The sequence below is a fragment of the Alosa alosa genome, chromosome 2 (assembly GCF_017589495.1).
Source record: "Alosa alosa isolate M-15738 ecotype Scorff River chromosome 2, AALO_Geno_1.1, whole genome shotgun sequence".
NCBI lineage: Eukaryota > Metazoa > Chordata > Actinopteri > Clupeiformes > Clupeidae > Alosa > Alosa alosa.
The window spans coordinates 16,666,672-16,684,073 of NC_063190.1; the positions used below are offsets into that span (position 1 = coordinate 16,666,672).

General features: G+C 39.0%; 2 protein-coding genes across 3 annotated transcripts; one reads left to right on the forward strand and one right to left on the reverse strand.

Moving 5' to 3' along the window:
* Positions 1-476: 476 nt before the first annotated feature.
* On the forward strand, positions 477-8,957 carry LOC125290976 (solute carrier family 22 member 4-like). The gene is made up of 10 exons (XM_048237463.1): positions 477-890; positions 1,150-1,253; positions 2,469-2,623; positions 3,432-3,603; positions 6,546-6,666; positions 6,845-6,945; positions 7,149-7,363; positions 7,528-7,710; positions 7,965-8,100; positions 8,462-8,957. The coding sequence occupies exons 1-10, from the start codon at positions 501-503 to the stop codon at positions 8,553-8,555; spliced, it is 1,671 nt and encodes a 556-aa protein (XP_048093420.1). The 5' UTR covers positions 477-500; the 3' UTR covers positions 8,556-8,957.
* Positions 8,561-16,275, reverse strand: slc22a21 (solute carrier family 22 member 21). Of its 2 annotated transcripts, none has more exons than XM_048237462.1 (10): positions 16,006-16,275; positions 14,790-14,893; positions 14,041-14,195; positions 13,422-13,593; positions 12,701-12,827; positions 10,842-10,939; positions 10,474-10,688; positions 9,907-10,089; positions 9,397-9,532; positions 8,561-9,108 (listed from the first exon to the last, which is right to left on the reverse strand). In XM_048237462.1, the coding sequence occupies exons 1-10, from the start codon at positions 16,207-16,209 to the stop codon at positions 8,997-8,999; spliced, it is 1,506 nt and encodes a 501-aa protein (XP_048093419.1). In that variant the 5' UTR covers positions 16,210-16,275; the 3' UTR covers positions 8,561-8,996. The 2 variants fall into 2 exon arrangements, with proteins under 2 accessions (XP_048093419.1, XP_048093418.1); XM_048237461.1 differs by having other exon boundaries at positions 15,805-16,275.
* Between the last annotated feature and the right edge of the window lie 1,127 nt (positions 16,276-17,402).

A 17,402-nucleotide genomic window follows, 5' to 3' on the forward strand; every position in this document is an offset into this window, starting at 1 on the left:
GCCATAATTATAGCTGCAGCACATGTCTTGTATTTGTGCCATGAGAAAGAATCCTTATTAATTAGGGACATGAAAATTAGTACTAATCTGCAGAATTTCAAGATTTTGCAATAATCATTAATTGAAGACATGCAAGCACCTGGTCATCAAAAGGATATACATTGTATCAGCATCACACAAACACCCTAGTGCAAAAGTAATGGAATCTATCTTAAAATAATTTTAGTGACTCATGTTTCCTTTTGTCTGTGGTGGGTTTTGAGTGCATATTTCCTTATAGTCTACTGTAGACCTAACAAAAAAGCTAAATGGAGGAACAGATCTTCTCATTTTCCTAAGTCAAACAGGCTCCTAACTCTTGGGTTGTAAGTTTTACAGTGGTATGGTCACACTTACATTCACACTCTTAGGTGAATCATTACACATTGGTAGAATGTGTAACTAGACTGAGTCATCCACTGACTATCATACAACAAAGTGATCCTTCAAAATGTTGTGTCATGGCGGACTATGATCAAACCACTGCTTTCTTAGGGGTGTGGGGACAGTTTCAGCAGGTTGTATTCTTTGTTCTCTGTTTCAGTACAATCCCCAATGGATTCAGTGCCTTTTCAGTTATATTTTTGGCAGCTTCACCATCCCACCACTGCCTCATCCCCGAAGTGAACCTGACCGAGGCATGGCGAGCGGCCATTATCCCGTCCGAGACGGTGGACGGGCAGGCACAACAGAGCATGTGCAGCAGGTACAGGCTGGATGTGGTGAAGAACTTCTCCGATGGAGGTCTCGTCCCTGGACTGGATGTCAACGTCACAGACATCGAACAGGAGAAATGCTTGGATGGATGGAGCTACAGCAAAGATATCTACCAGTCAACCATCGTCACAGAGGTTTTGATGACTGACTAAACTATTAGTAGAAAATTAACTGCAAAACACTTTCTATAATGGTGATGGAAACTGTCTTGTATTATTTGATAGAAAAAAAATGATTTCAATATCATAACTGCATAAACAGGGACAGACATGAATTGTGTTCTCAAATGTATCTTGTACAAGTTGATCCTATTGTACAAATAATTAAGGCATTTGAGAGTAGAAACACTAGCAATGCCATGGCAGAAATTGAGGTCTCATCTGATTCTTGCAGTTTGACCTTGTTTGTGGTCAACGCTGGAAGGAGTCGTTCACCTCCTCGGTCTACTTCATTGGTGTCTTATTTGGGTCCTTCTTTTCTGGTCAACTGTCAGACTGGTAATAAGAAAGTTTACTGAAAGTTTAAGGATAGATGGATGAATGGGATGTTGGATCAGATTACTTGGTTGAATGACAGATAGATAGCACTACAGCATAGTACTGTATCTGGTCCAGCCTTCCTAATTCATAGTAGTACAGCGGGTAACCATGAAAATTGTGCACTTTTTGAAAGAAACATGAAACTTCTACCATAGTTTTTCAGTTTGGGAGGGAAGTCAAATTTGACCTCTGACCTCTGAGCCATAACAAATTTCACATTACCAAGCTGACATATCTACAATATACTCTGTTCAATCTTTAAACTAGCTTCAGCTCACATAAATGTTCCAGACTGTCTTCTAGTTTAGCTAGGATAATTATTTTGATCAATGTCCATGATGTTTACCTCAAAAGCTAACTACCAAGGAAAACTCCTTCCTGGCTATGGTTAAATTAATTTGCAACATGAATAATATTATGTAATTATGTAATAATATTGTTTGTTCATAGTCAATATGTTTAACTGTTAGAATATGTCGATTGAAGTGCTCTCTACATTGTGCGTACTGTGGCCTGTAGCAACAACTCTCTAAAGCAGGGTTTTTTTAACCAGCGGTGGTATGGCAGGTGGTCTGTGAAAATGGTCTAGGGGGGTCACCTGTGGATAATTCTGTGCTGTGAAGAAATGAAATTAGCCACACATCTCATGAAATAACAACTAATAACTGAATAATACAGGGACAACAAAGAAATTAATTGGGGTACATAGGGTACATAAAAAAATGAATATTTTGATGTTTTGTTTACCTTGACCTTTACATAAATGCATTTTCTTGAACTCTGGTGGCTTCAAGTTATCAGATACAGAATGGGCACCCAAAAGTTGGGAATGACACCTTAAGTGTTTTTCTACTCTGTTTGGTTCCAACGTGAGGCACTTTTGAATATTATTGGCGGCCATCTTGGATTTGACCTCTCCCGGGCCTCAGAGGTCAAATTTGACTTCCCTCCCAATCTGAAAATAAACCTTATGGTATAACCTAACTATGGTAGAAGTTTCATGTTCCTTTTTAAAAAAAGTGCACAATTCCCCTTGATTAGAGGGCTTAACCGCTGTACTATAGTTGGATATGTCCACTAATATAAATCTTAATGCCCAGTTCCTTGTCACTGCATTTGCAAGATACCTGCCAATGTAACATGTATATCTCCTTTTTTCTCTTTTATGTTTAGGTGTGGCAGGAAACCAGTACTTTTCATGACCATGACGATCCAAACAGTGTTCACATTTATTCAGGTTTTTTCCACATCTTGGGAAATGTTCTCTGTTATTTTCTTCATTGTAGGGATGGGGCAAATATCAAATTACGTGGCAGCATTTGTTTTAGGTATTCAAAATATTCATAATGTCTACCTCTTATACATACATATACAGGTGCATCTCAACAAATTTGAAATTTATGGAAAAATCCATTAACCTGCCCACAGACAGACTAAAGGCTCAGGAAACCATTGCCGGTGTTTCAACTTATTTAGCTGATTAGATCTCAGGTTGACAGTTCTGTATAATAACGTTTTTATTCTAATCTTTTGATATTCTAGATTTTTTATTTCCATTAGCTGTAAACCATAATCAGCAAGATTAATAATGAAGATTAAAACAAAAAAAGGCTTGAAATATTTCACTTGATGTGACTTGAATCTAGATTATATGAACGTTTCAGTTTTTTTAAATAAATTACAGGAAAAAATAACTTTTGATCATGATATTCAATGTTTTTGAGATGCACCTGTACATACCTGTACATTTTTGGCTTCCCTGGTAAAGATGAGTAAAAAGGGGTATAAAAAATGTATATTGCCGTGTTATCTTAGTTTCACAATGAAAGCAATGAAACCTTAAAGGGAAGCAAATTATTAAAAAAAATATTCTGACAGGGAAAATTTGCTTCTTAAGAATTAACAAAAAATAAATCTCCTTTTGAGTAAGAATAAGAAATTGTTGAATAAAAACCTAATATACACATACAGTATTAGTTATGTATTGATGGCTAACATTATGGGTTCCATAAACTAAAGTGTTACCTGAGTTTTTAAGAAAAATATGTTTTTTTATACCCGTCTTTACCAAGGGTGCCAATAAATACATGCATAAATGTGTTTTAAGTCCTTTTTTCTTTTCTTTCATATTGACAGGTGCAGAGATTCTGTCTGGTTCTGTGAGAGTCCTCTACTCATCACTCGGTGTCTGCTTCTTCTTTGCCATCGGCTATATGATGCTGCCTCTGATTGCATTTTACATACGTGACTGGAGGATGCTCTTGGTTGCCCTGTCTGTCCCTGGACTGATCTATATCCCCCTCTGGTGGTAAGTATTGGGGACTGCAATGGCATAGAACCAAAGGTCACGTTATGCGCAACAACAACAACACTACAGTACAATTTCGCAGCGGCAGAAAGTCAAGCTTCAGAGGGGGAACATCCTACCTTGCATTGGTTCTACCTGTGCACTTAACACAGATGATTCCACTAATTAGCTGATCTATCTGACTGATGAGGTGTGCTAATGAGAGAAATCAGCTGGTTTAGTGACTTAGCAGGACATTAACCCGTTTAACAATTGTGACCGTACAAAAAACCCTTGCTCTTGTGCCTTTAAAACTGTTACTGGATGAATTATCAATACATTTCTCTCAAAAATAGAAACCTGAAAGGGTCTCAGTTAAATATGCGCAGTGCCAAATGTGTAGTGTAATTTGTCACATGGCCAGAGCTGCTTATGTTTTGGTTGCACCCTGACCAGAAAATGTCCACCCAAAAGCTCCCAAACTAAAGCTTAGAAAAGTATCTTTATGTACACATAGGACAAAGATTTTTGGCACACATAATCTTTAAGGTGTCTAGTATGGAGGGATGCAATTGAAATATGTGAACTTTGTTCAGCGTTCTCATAGCATGAGTGAACATGATGACAGTCACAATTGTGACCGTTGGGAAACAACATTGTACAACATTGAACATTGTATTTGTATCACATGGTATTTCTCTACATGGCCTCTGAAATTCTCTAGTGCCAATTTTTACATAGAAAATCCATTATACCACTATTATACATTATTGTATTGTATTAGCTGATTTTCTATGCTGTTCTTTATTTTAATTTCATTTTCCCTTCCTTGTTACTTCCTGCACATATCAGATCTAACTGACAGATTTTACAATCACACCTTAAAAAACAGTAAATCATACTTTTTGACTATTATATTACATATAACAAGGTGGTGGGGGGTATAATGTTGAAGGCATATTGGCTGAATTTATGCAGAGACTTGCAGTAGATATGAACAACCTTACCAGAAAATGTATTCCCCACCCCTTTTCCCAACAATACCCCCTCCACTTATATACAGTAAAGGGCCTCTGCCACAGGGACCAGTCAGACGAACCAGAAGCAAAGCTTCATGTGATCAAAAAAAAAGTGTCTCAAGAATCTGCTCTGACACTATTGTATGTCCAAATTACAGAATGTTTCCTATTATGCATTTAGAACCTTACTTAATTCAGTGGTAAAATTGGGCAGCCGTGGCCTACTGGTTAGCACTTCGGACCTGTAACCAGAGGGTTGCCGGTTCGAACCCCGACCAGTAGGCACGGCTGAAGTGCCCTTGAGCAAGGCACCTAACCCCTCACTGCTCCCCGAGCGCCGCTGTTGATGCAGGCAGCTCACTGCACCGGGATTAGTGTGTGCTTCACCTCACTGTGTGTACACTGTGTGCTGTGTGTGTTTCACTAATTCACGGATTGGGATAAATGCAGAGACCAAATTTCCCTCACGGGATCAAAAGAGTATATATACTTATACTTAATCAAATTTAGCAATATAGTGGATATCACACTCTGACACTAGATTAGGCCAATAACTGAGGTCAGAGCAGGCTCCTATGCTCCTCAGGTTTATATGTAATAGGATTATGGACAGGGGTCCTGTGTACCCCAGGTCAAGCATTGTATGTTTCCAGGGTCCTCCAGCTTTATAAAGCACATAATAGGTACCCGAATGAGCATGGGTCCCAGGATACATAGGACACTGGGAATATAGGGCCTTATGAAGATGGCAAGTTACCTAGTTGCATGCTGTGATGAAAATATGTTTAACAGCACTCACCAAAACACACCTCTCCACGTGTGTGTTTGATGCCAGACAGGCTCATATGGTAATACTGTTGTATGCATTTCCAGTGGTAAAATTAATCAAATTTAGCAATATAGTGGACATCACATCCCTCTGACACTAGATTAGGCCAACAACTGAAGTCAGAGCAGGCTCCTATGCTCCTCAGGTTTATATGTGATGGGATCATGGACAGGTGTCCTGTGTTCCCCAGGTCAAGCATTGTATGTTTCCAGGGTCCTCCAGCTTTATAAAGCACATAATAGGTAGCCAAATGTGCATAGGTCCCAGGATACATAGGACACTGGGAACATAGGGCCTTATGAATATAAGGCCTTTGGAGCATATATAGGGACCAGGTAACATAGGTTCACTTCATTTAGTGAACTTAACAATACCACTGAGCAAAGGAGACCTGGCAGTATGGCAGTAGACTTGCAGGACAATCTGTTGTTTAATTAATTAATTAATTAATTAATTAATTAATTAATTAATTAATTAAATAAATAAATAATGAATTATAAAATAATAATAATAATATTGTATAATAATACAATAATAAACACAAACAAACTGACAAATCACTTTTTGTAACATTTGTGGTTGCTGTTGTATTGTAGGGTGGTGTTGTTTACACTATAGTCATAATAGTGTTATATAATGCCATTTCTATGGAAAAATCGGCACACTTATAATGTAATAGAGAATTGCAGAGGCAATGTTGAGTATTGTATTGTGATATAAAATTAAAAGTAAAGAACAGACCTGGGACAATGTCCCCTTATCATCTCTGACTGGAATTTATTGAAAATTAGATGATTGCACAGTGAAATGTGTGAAAATCCCTAAAATCGGACTATGTTGTTTGCCAACGGTCACAATTGTGACCAAGCATAAAATACTCCTTTTCGCCCACTTTTTCAGGAAAATTTGAAAAAATAGTAATTGATTACTTCATAGGGTTACTCAAGACACATGATTTTGATATATTCAAGGGAAAAATTTGGGATTAAACGGGTTAACTTCTAGCCAGAGGTTTCCACCTCTGCTTTAATCCTTATGTTTGGTCATTATATAGCTCATATTAGAAAATAGCCTGTTTGTAAAAAGTTGTTCAACGTGAGTATCTTTCTGTGTAGGTTAATTCCAGAGTCTCCTCGGTGGCTTCTGTCTCGGGGCAGAGTGCAGGAGGCGGAGGCCATACTGAGGGACGCCGCTAGGAGGAATAAAGTCATTGCTCCAGATGTCATCTTTCTGGAGGTACTTAATAGAAAAATTAACAAAGAAACATCAGAAAATCATCATGTCTTGAAAACCCCTATACCTGACTTAAAAATGAAAACTCTCATTATTGCATCTAAAGTAAAATAAAAATGGCAAAAATAAGTTTGAAAACAGTTTGAAATAAACATAAGACAATATGTTTTGTTTATTTTAGGTAGAAGATGGATCTCCTAAAGCCTCAGTGAAATATAGTTTTCTGGATCTCCTTAAAGTGGCCAAAATTAGAAATATAACACTTATTCTATTTTTAGTCTGGTAAGTGTGTGTAAAATGTAGAAAAAAAAAATTGCACAGGGGAATGGGTAATGTTCATCACATATGGATCTAATATGAGATAAACAGAGATACTACTACTACTACTACTACTACTACTACTACTACTAATAATAATAAGAAGAAGAAGAAGAATTATAATAATAATATGACCATCATCATCATTATTAGCTTTATGCCACCAGGATGACTCTGAGTATGGGTTATTTTGGCCTGTCTCTGAATACATCCCGTCTGCATGGAGACCCCTATATCAACTGCCTCATCTCCGCCGCCATCGAAGTTCCTGCTTACCTCATCAGCTGGCTGTCTGTGCACTTCCTCCCCAGGAGGCTCTCCTGCATGACTAGCATGATGCTAGCAGGGGTTGCTCTCTATTCCGTACAGATAGCACCAGCCGGTAAATTAAAGGCAACCAGGCCACTAGGCATAGTTAAAAATGTTGTTTTATGTTGCTGTCCCATACTTTTGTATTGTGCAAGGAAGACATGTCATAGTATAAGCCTGAAAACTCTGGGACTTGCTGGCAGTCTAATGAAAGACACACATGATTTGATTACATAGATTTGCCAACAGCCGCCAGGGCTCTGGAGATGCTGGGCAAGTTTGGGATAGCCACTGGAACAGCCCTGATGTTTGTCTACACCGGCGAGTTGTATCCAACGGTGATCAGGAACACTGCAGTGGGGGCCTGTGCCATGGTGTCTCGTGTGGGCAGTACCGTCGCTCCCTACCTCTTCTATTTAAGTAAGTTAAAGCCACATATGCAACAATTTCCCCGTTTTTCAGGGATGCTTTTATCAGGCAACTCGTTTTGATGTCATCTTCTAATTCATTTTAATGATATATGGTCATGTGAAGGACAGAGAGATGCATATGTGGCACGTGTTGTTCCCACCTGCCATTGAGGATATGTGAGGAAGGGGGCCAAGAGCCAACAAAACGTATGCTCTTTGGTTCCATAACACTTCTCCCCATGCGATGGTCTTGTCTCTCTACAGGTGCATATCATGCTGTCCTCCCTCACATGGTTTTGGGGAGCCTGTGTGTTGTGTCAGGAGCGGCCACTTTCCTGCTGCCCGAGAGCTTTAGAAGGCCTCTGCCAGAGACCTTAGAGGCGATGCATCAAAGGGAGCGGTGAGAATAACGCAACCATATTCCCCAGGAAAGCCATCATGATAATTTAGTCCCATCTATCTATTTATCTCTCTTTATGCCTGTCTGTCAATCAATCAATCAATCAATATCTATCTGTCTATCTGTGTTCATACTTGTTATGATGTTATAGGTACAGTAATACTGCATGTCTTGCAGGTTGCAGGTTGAGACCATAAGTAAGCAAGATACAGATATTGCAAAGTGATTTAACATTACATATAATCCCCCTAAAACGAGTCTACATCACAAGTACAGTTTCAATGAAGAAAAAAAAGAAGTTAGCATATAAGCTAACTTGTTAAAGTAATGATATAATTGTATGCCTTTTTCCATTTATCAGGATCAAATGTTCCTGTTTTTCCAAAGAAGAGGATCCAAATGAGAAGTTGCAAGTCAAGCTCACAAATAAAGTCTTATTGGAAGTCAAACTATAAACAAATTTGGTATGCCATCTTAACAGACAGTTCATATATTTATTATCTAGAAAAAGATCACAAATGCAGACAAAGACAAATTTTACTATTTTCAAACACAAAGAATCATTCAACTTAGTCAAATGGCAATCACAGTTTATCCTGCACTCATTTGATTTGTTACCAAATGAATATCAGGCTATTCTTTATTTTTAAAACACTATTACAGTTCTATTAGTTCTCACTTATTTTCGTTTTGTATCTTTGGCATTCTTTAAATTCTAAAAGATGCAGCATGTATCAAGGGTATCTGTGAGAGAATGTAGACATGTGAATGTTTACTGTAGGGTTTTTTTTTCACTCAGCACAAGATGTTTGACTGTAGGCTACTAATAAAAACACTGGCATGTGTAAGTGAAAAAGGAATGTGACTAGTTGTATAACATCTTGACTATAGTAACTTCACTGTTTCAGTCCACTAATTGTGGAGTCCACCATTGTTTCATCTGAATGGTCCTCGTCTCCTTTAACACTGGTGAGATTGTACGTTTTAGATCTTTCGCTTCTCTTGCAGCTGAAAAAATGCATGCACAATTAGATCAATGTTGTGAAGATCACAAAAAGTTTGCCATACAGCCTGAGTGAACTTTTACAGAAAGTTTCTGAAACCAGAAAATCATGCAGTTCAAATGTTCATGATGTTTATGATGAACCCCAGATACAATGCAATATTGGATAAGCACCCCTACTCCTCTATCCATCCGCTATACCACCTAATCTGCGCAACCAACTTGTTTCCACATTCACAATATTTTCATTTTACTGCACAAGGTTTTGCTAGGCCTGGCCTTTGGGATCTCACCACGGGATTGTTTGCATGTGATTGATGCTGTCCGGGAGCGGCATTCCCAGGCTCTCGGGCAGCAGGAGGCTGAGCAACCCGGAGAGGACACTCAGAGTGCCCATTAATATGTACGGCAGAGACTGGTAAAAGTTCCCTGCGTAAAAAAAACACCAAAAAGAGGTTAGACCAAAACAACATTAATATATATATATATATGTTTAATTCAGTAATTATTAGTATTCTATATTGTACAAAATTAGTATCTTATATTGATCCTACAATAATTAATGATATAATAATTATTTTTAATATTATACTTATTATAATAATATTTTTTCAACTAAACTAATATTGCTTTTATCCAAACCCAGTGTCTGAATGTTTGACTGAATAAATGCACAAGAAACGGATGCTTTTCTTGTGGACGCTTTTATCGTTATGGTATAGTTATGGTTATAGTTATCGTCCCTGGTGTGATTGGCCCTTTAGTCATGGATTTTGGGGGGCAATGTGATGTGGTTATTGTACCCAGATAGATGAAGTATGGAGCAGAGATGCTCCCCACCCGGGATGCCATGGAGCAGGCGCCCAGTGCTGTGTTTCTCAGCACCGTGGGATAGAGCTCTGCTGTCACAGCATACACGATAGCAAAGGCAGCCGTCACACCAAACTTCCCCAGCATCTCTAGTGTGATGGCAATACCGATCATATCTGTAGAGGGATACAAAATGGGATGTGTGGTATAGAGGCTGTGAGTATGGAGAAAGTCCTGGTATTTTTGATGATATAGTAGGTACATTAATGTTACATTAATTAATTAGGTTGATCATTCAACGTCAACATTTCGGTGTCCACCCCTCTAGTTCATCCAAAACAAACCAGAAAAGGGACTCAAAGTGATAAATACCAGAATTTTCCTTTAAAGTATACTGTGAATATTCATCAGTATTTATCAATATTTATCAGTGCTTACAACTCCAGAAAGCATACTCTTATCTTAGCTAGTAATAATGAATAAAAAAACATGTTTTTGGTGTTATGCAAATATACATGTCAACAGTATCTGCAACAATACAGTACCATACTGTATCTTACTCTGTGGTATGAGATGAATGAGAAGCAGCACAACGCCTCCCTGGAAGAGAGTGGAGAAGAGGCACATGCGCCGAGGCCAGTACCGGTACATTAGCCAGGCGATGGTGTACGCTGGCAGCTCAATGGCCGCAGACAGGAAGCAGTTCAAATAGGAGTCCCCATGCAGGTTGGCCGTGTTCAGCGACAAGGCAAAGTATCCGATAGAGAGAGTAGTCCTAGGAAAGAGAGCGAGAGAGAAGGAGAGAGAGAAAGAGAGGGAGGGAGAGAGAGAGGCTGATCTAAGAAGGAGAAGCTTTCTTTGATCTTTACCACAGCTTCACTTATTGTTTTCTGTTCCTATCCCACATGGCTAGAGACCGGGCACTCACCAGACCAGGCACAGCACGATAGTTATGCAGCGGATGTTGTCGGTCCTCACCAGATCACAGATGTTGTGGGACTGCATTTTTTCAGCTTGGTTGCCTGGCTACAGTGCACGTGTCATAACAAGTATGTTTGAAATGTGCGTGGCCAGTGTGGTACAAGACATTAATGTCACTCGAAAACAAAACAAAAGAAATGTCAACAATTTACTACACACAGCTATAATAACAGACTCACTTGCACCTCCCCATGTCAAGGAGAGTTCTTATATTTTTGGGGGGTCCAAAGTATTAACAGATTTATCTCCTTTTTCTTCTATTGTCTTTTATTAACCGCAACAGTCTAGATACAGATCTCAAATATTGTTCAATAATATATGAAAAACATGCACACACACAGGGAAATTACTTACAGATATTTCATCATAAAGGACTTCACCAGTGTCTATTTCAGAAAGTAAATTATGACAAACTACAAAAACTCTACCATAACAATGAAATACACAATGCCAATGGTACAATCAAATACAAAAGTGTTGAAGAGTATTCTGCAGACTCTTAAAAGTGAAGAGCTCTTTTCCAAAACGGCATTTATGAAAACATTAATAATTCATGTTATTTAATTGTTTATTTCAGGTAATATCAATAAAAGTGTGTTGTTTTGATTGAGTAAAGATAAATCAAATAGCAATAACACAATTACAGTTCCACTGAAATGACTTGGAAAACAAAAAAAAACAAAAAAAGATTTATGAAAATGCATTAAAATAGTAAATATAGCATTTTGGAAAAGAGCTCTTCATGTGAACCCTGAGCTGTGGACCTATTGACTGACATTCCCCATCACGGTAGGACTTCGGAACTCTCTGCTGTGAGCCTCATTCCGGTCTCTTTGTGGAAAATTACAAAGGTCTCTGCAGCCAGACGAATGCGTTCACAAAGAGGCCACTATTTTGTAAATTCCTCGCCAATGTTGCACGCTTGAGTGATAATAAGTGTGGTTCTATCAACTACCAAAACTAGCTTTGATTGGTGTCAAATTCACCTCATGATTGTGTGGTGAACCAGAAGAAACCTTGTTCGTGCCTTCCCCCCAAACACACACACACACAGACACACCACACACACACACACACATACACACATACACACACACACACACACACATTCTTTCAGCTGACATAAAATAATCTGCATTCTTTGGTATTAAGGAGGTTCTACAGTATTCATAGAGAGTCCAATTATATCCAAATGTTTTTCAGCACCATCCTGATGTCAGTACTAACATTTTAGACAAATTGGTGTGAATAGTAAATGGACAATATGCCTGCAACTTTTAACCTTACTGTAGTAATTAAGATCATGGGTTGATGGGTCATTTATCAAATAGTAAGATGCTTTGTGCAGGGCAATGAACTCTTCAGGAAGAAAGAATTGACCCTTGGCAGCACAACCCTTTTATGGCCTAACTTCAATAACAATCAAGTTGTGACAGCTGTTGGTGTCTGAATTTATAGACCTTTTCAATCTGTCCCTAGAGGGTTTCCGGTTAAAATGCTCAAAACAAATACAGATACTATATAGTGACATTATTTCGGACTATAGCGTAGAGCTCCACGAAATGTGAACAGTGAAACTTCTTTTTTTTATTTTTGTTTATCCCCGAGTTACCGTTAGCTCAGTGCCACAGGAAATGCCTTGGTATCGGACATGACTGTTTATGTAGTTGAAAGTGTCTATAACACCTAAAGCGAAGTTGACATTCTACATGTCCCTACAAGATATGGCAAATATGCAGAGTGCCACTGACAACAGCACGGCCCAACACACACACACATACACACTCACGTGTGAACCTTTCTGACCTGAGTTCGCTCAAAGATGACCTCTGGGGCGGCCACTCCATTCCTTCTGGCGGCGTCCCTCACTATGGCCTCAGCCTCCTGCACTCTGCCCTGAGATAGAAGCCACCGAGGAGACTCTGGAATGAACCTTCAAAAACACCATCAACAGAGTCACTGCAAACCGGATGAGGAGAGCCTTGTTATAGTCATTATATAGTCATGTATATAATGAGAACTTTCCATTCCATTATTTTCATATATTGGGACCTCAAACGTCCTGATCCTGTTAATACCGGTTACTGCATATATTACTGTGGTCCTCCACATAATTTTCACCAACTGAAAGCACTTCCACCAGCACCAGCTGGCACTTTGATTTTTGAAAGTGTTGTGTATGCCTTGAATGCCATCTTCCAAACATGAATTTGAAGTTTTTTGTACAAGCAGGTCGTCATAGATGTACATGTTGCTGTTGTACACACAAGCGCTTAAGGCGTGTCACATGACAGAGGTATAGTGTATGCTTATGATGTGTGCATCATTCAAATGTCCTGTTTATTTTTTTCTGTTTTTATAAATGTCCTGTTTTTTTCAGTTTTGCCAGCACCTCCCCTTCCTTGTGTACCACCATAGATATATATATACTGTCAGTATATGGTGTTATATATATATATATATAAACACCCACCACCATATTATATATATAAACACCCACCACCATATTATATATATAAACACCCACCACCATAGAGGAACATAGAGGAAGCCTGGTAGTGTGAGGGCAAGCTGCAGCATGCGCCAGTCTCTGATAAGATAGGCCGCCAGAGGCAGCAACATGTAGCCCAGAGCAAAGAACAGGCACACCCCCAGAGTCCCAAACAGGACTCGGATCGACGGGCTCAAAATCTCCATTCCTGTTGGCAGACAAGTGATTCAGATGCACCATCAAGTGAAGCTGTGTAAAAATATCCACATGTATGGACCCTTTCAACAAGGTAAACAAAAACAATGCTTGAACATTCTATTTGGGCCCCAATCTACTTCCTCTACATTAAGATAACATATGGAATGTTAAAAAGGAAGTCTTGTGGGGCCAACTATGATGCTGATAATGGAACTCTCTTGAAAGGGTCCATATGTCATAAAACACATCTTCTCACATACACACACACTCAAATAATCGCACATGGTACAAAGCTATTAAATCTACTGGCGATTACAAAGTTGGGCATGACCATTTTTGCTTCTCCATGACTTTGGTGTTCTCAGACTCTGGCCACCTTATACTTAAAAAGTGAGGGACGAACAGCTTTAATGGATGAATGAGTAAAATAATAATCCAAGACAAACATAATAAATACCTAAAATAAATGCAGCTACATAGTTGGATATTTGTCCCATCCCCACTACGAAATAAAAGGCACAAAACCAGAGCCATGATGGGGAGAAGACCTGAATGAGGGTAAAAATGGTCTGAATTGCCATAGTCGAGAAGAGCACCATCTTTCTTCCAAACCTGGAGGACAAACAAAGACAAAATAAGGGCACAGAGTTGGTATCAACAAGAGTCTGTTTTCAGCTTGTCCCCACCTCAGCTCTACAAGTCATTGTACTGCTTCGAAAAGGACTGCTTCGAAAAGGACATAACTTCATTCATCTTCTAATGTAAAAGCAAACATGAATTTCAAGTGGAATTAATTTTTTGAGAGTATCTTTATTATAAAGTTCAGCACTTCAATAAGATAAATGTTAAGGACAGTCTTACAAAAAGCATAAACAATGTATTATAATCCATCTGTGTAAGGTGTCACACATGTCACTTCTCCAATCTGTAGTGAAAGCTTTGACTGTTTATTGAATGGTTGTGGAGTTCAGCTGTTACGTAAGCAACATTCAGTGGGGCTTTATGGTTTAGGTAAACATACCGAATACCACACTGAATAAATGTTTAGATATGGTAGGTCTGCGGTGCCTTATGGGTTGATCCATTTTGTATCTTGTTCTTTTTCTTGTGTGCTGTTGGTGTGTTATTTTAATTGCTGAGCATATTGTATTGTAACTGCTATTATATTTGATAAATGTAGCTCTCTCTCTCTCTCTCTCTAATCACCTGTCAGACATCTGTCCAGAGACAAAGGATCCAGTAAGGACCCCACAGAAGAAGATTGAGGAGGTCATTGGAGTTTTCCAGTCATCAGCACACACCAGATCCCACTGTATGATGAGCACAACAGAGTTAGACGTGGTGTTATTTTATTTGCACATTGTTTGAAACGATAGCTCACCTGTGCAAATATTGAATTTACCACATAACAATATTTTAACTTTTACTATAACCTACATTGTGCAATGCTGCAATGGCTCTACAAATTATTCACCGTCCTTCACTATCTATTCAAAATATTTCAATCAGGATTGCTGCCCATGTTGGTTAGGACAAAACTATGTCAATGTCCTTCACTGTCTATTCAAAATATTTCAATCAGGATTGCTGCCCGTGTTGATTAGGACAAAACTATGTCAATGATTTACCTTTGCTCTTTCCCAATCAATAATGCTCCTTAGTATTTAAGAACTGCCACTCTACGGTCATCATTTGTTCCAGTTTGTCCCATAAAGAGAGATATGGAGCTGACAGATCAAGGGACACATACACCTGCTACACATGTTACTTGGTCTTAGTTGTAAATAACCAACAGCACTTTGGACTGTAATGGCCCTACATGATTACAATCTGAAGCAACCATAACTTTATAGGCTGGATCTTATCTGAGAAGCTTATTTAAGCTTTTGCTATTCATTCTTACCCGTAAATATGAACCTTGTAAAAGAAGAGACAAAATTGCTACATAGGCTATCCCAGTCTGCAGGCCCACAATGTGTCTATGACTAAAATCAATGCAAAGGGAATGAGGAAAAACAGACACAAAACACCACGTGACCTCAAAAACAAATCATAAGTAGTGATTTATAAGGGAACAAACCGAAGTGTAATTACTGGGGGAAAATAACGAATGGTTAGTCTTTCGATTAGCCTACTGACGTAGCTTACCTTTTTCGCGACCAGTAAACGTATAGGCTACTACTAATACACCCGGAAACTTTTATCAGGCTACAGTACATACCTCTGTTACAATTGTAGACGTATATTGCTGCCGGTCGTATTCCCATCCATCCGTGCAAAGCTCTTGTTCTATTTCTGAAACGTTCACGTCTGTCCATGGCTCGTAACCTTGGTCTGAGTAACTTTTAATCAAATCAAGTCTGTGTCTGGTGCATCTACTGAGCCGGATTGTCCCACCGTGCTCTTCCCAGGGAATACTCACGTTTCTCCACTGAACTGTGATGTTGTAGTGTGCAGGGATATGACAGTGGTGAGATGGAGTGTCACCCATAAACACGATAGACAAACCAGTAAACCCATTAGGTATAATGCTGCAACATAACAGAAAGAACACTATCTGCTGAAAAGGTCCCCATTCCCCGAGGAAAACGGTCCGATCATCGTAATCAGACCCTTGCATCTTCATTATGAGTGCAGGGGACCTGGGGTTGCCGTCGTCTGATAGTCCAGAGAGTGCAATTGAATGTGTTCAGTGGAGTAGCCTAACATTCGACAAGATTCCCACCCTGGGAGTTTGCGGTTTGTGTAAACGCCATCAAGTGTTGTCCTTACAGCAGCGTCGCTATACTTTTATCTTTGTTAGATTTGTAGACTACCTTATAAACTGGTAGTGGTCCTTTGCGAATTTATATTTAGCTTGTTTTTGTTTATTTGCTCTGCTTAAATTCTGTGTTATGGGTAGGTTAACATAATGTAGGTCTATCGGCTTTGACTAATTGAAAGAGGATGTAAAATGACACTTTGGCCTGGGCCCAGTTCCCCGAAAGCATCTTAAGCCTAAGAGCGTCGTAAAGTCCCTCTTACGAACGTCTTAAGATTTGCCGACTGTTTCCCGAAACCATCGTAGCTTAAGAGCGTCGTGAAAACACTCGTAGATCTACGAGTGCTTTCGTTACCGGCTAAGAGCGTCTTAACAGTACTTCTCACTGAGGTCACCAACAGGACATCCAGAGGAATTACAACTTAGAAAATCCATCTTACGTTCCCATTCTTTATTGTGTTTACCTGTGATGAATCAGATTTTAGCGTGCAAAATAGCCTACATTTAATGGTCATAATAATGTGATGAAAAGCGGACAAAACTGCAATCAAGTTATGAAACGAGACGTTGCCAGAATAGTTTGACATTATCTTTGCTAAGTGAATATTTTATTAGGCCTATGAGGTAAAAAGCAGAGAAAGCAACTTGTGGTGTAGTCTGTAGCCTACACCAGTCTAAGCCTACACATTTCCTCTCTTTCTTACTCGACTTCTTTCTTATCTTCAAATTGTTCTTAAGTGACACCGCGAAAAAATATTGCATGGTGCAACAATCTAATCTTAAAATAATTACAATGTACCGCATGCGGTATATGACCGCCGCTCAGTCCTGTACATCCGTTCCCTTGAAAATAAATCACGAATTTGTCTCCATATTTTACTCCATCCCCACTCTTGAAACTTTTGTGTATGCTTGTTTGGCATGCCTGAAGTGTGTGTGATGCGGCTGCACAGAAAGTACCCTACTGGTGCTGAAAAGGTGAATAGATTGTAGAATAGCCAAAGAAGATGTAGAATTGTTATAAAACCTTTAAAATCTCTAAACAATCACAAGTAGGG

Bases quoted from the DNA above. Each gene is read 5' to 3' on its own strand.
- LOC125290976 (XM_048237463.1), top strand. From the start codon at position 501: ATGGCGGACTATGATCAAACCACTGCTTTCTTAGGGGTGTGGGGACAG. The intron at 891-1,149 runs GTTTTGATGACT...TGATTCTTGCAG, and splicing joins AGTCAACCATCGTCACAGAG to TTTGACCTTGTTTGTGGTCA. The intron at 3,604-6,545 runs GTAAGTATTGGG...CTTTCTGTGTAG, and splicing joins ATCTATATCCCCCTCTGGTG to GTTAATTCCAGAGTCTCCTC.
- slc22a21 (XM_048237461.1), bottom strand. From the start codon at position 16,209: ATGAAGATGCAAGGGTCTGATTACGATGATCGGACCGTTTTCCTCGGG. The intron at 12,828-13,421 runs GTGGGTGTTTAT...GTGTTTTTGAAG, and splicing joins CTCTATGTTCCTCTATGGTG to GTTCATTCCAGAGTCTCCTC. The intron at 10,940-12,700 runs GTCAGAAAGGTT...CGTGCACTGTAG, and splicing joins TCATCTTTGAGCGAACTCAG to CCAGGCAACCAAGCTGAAAA.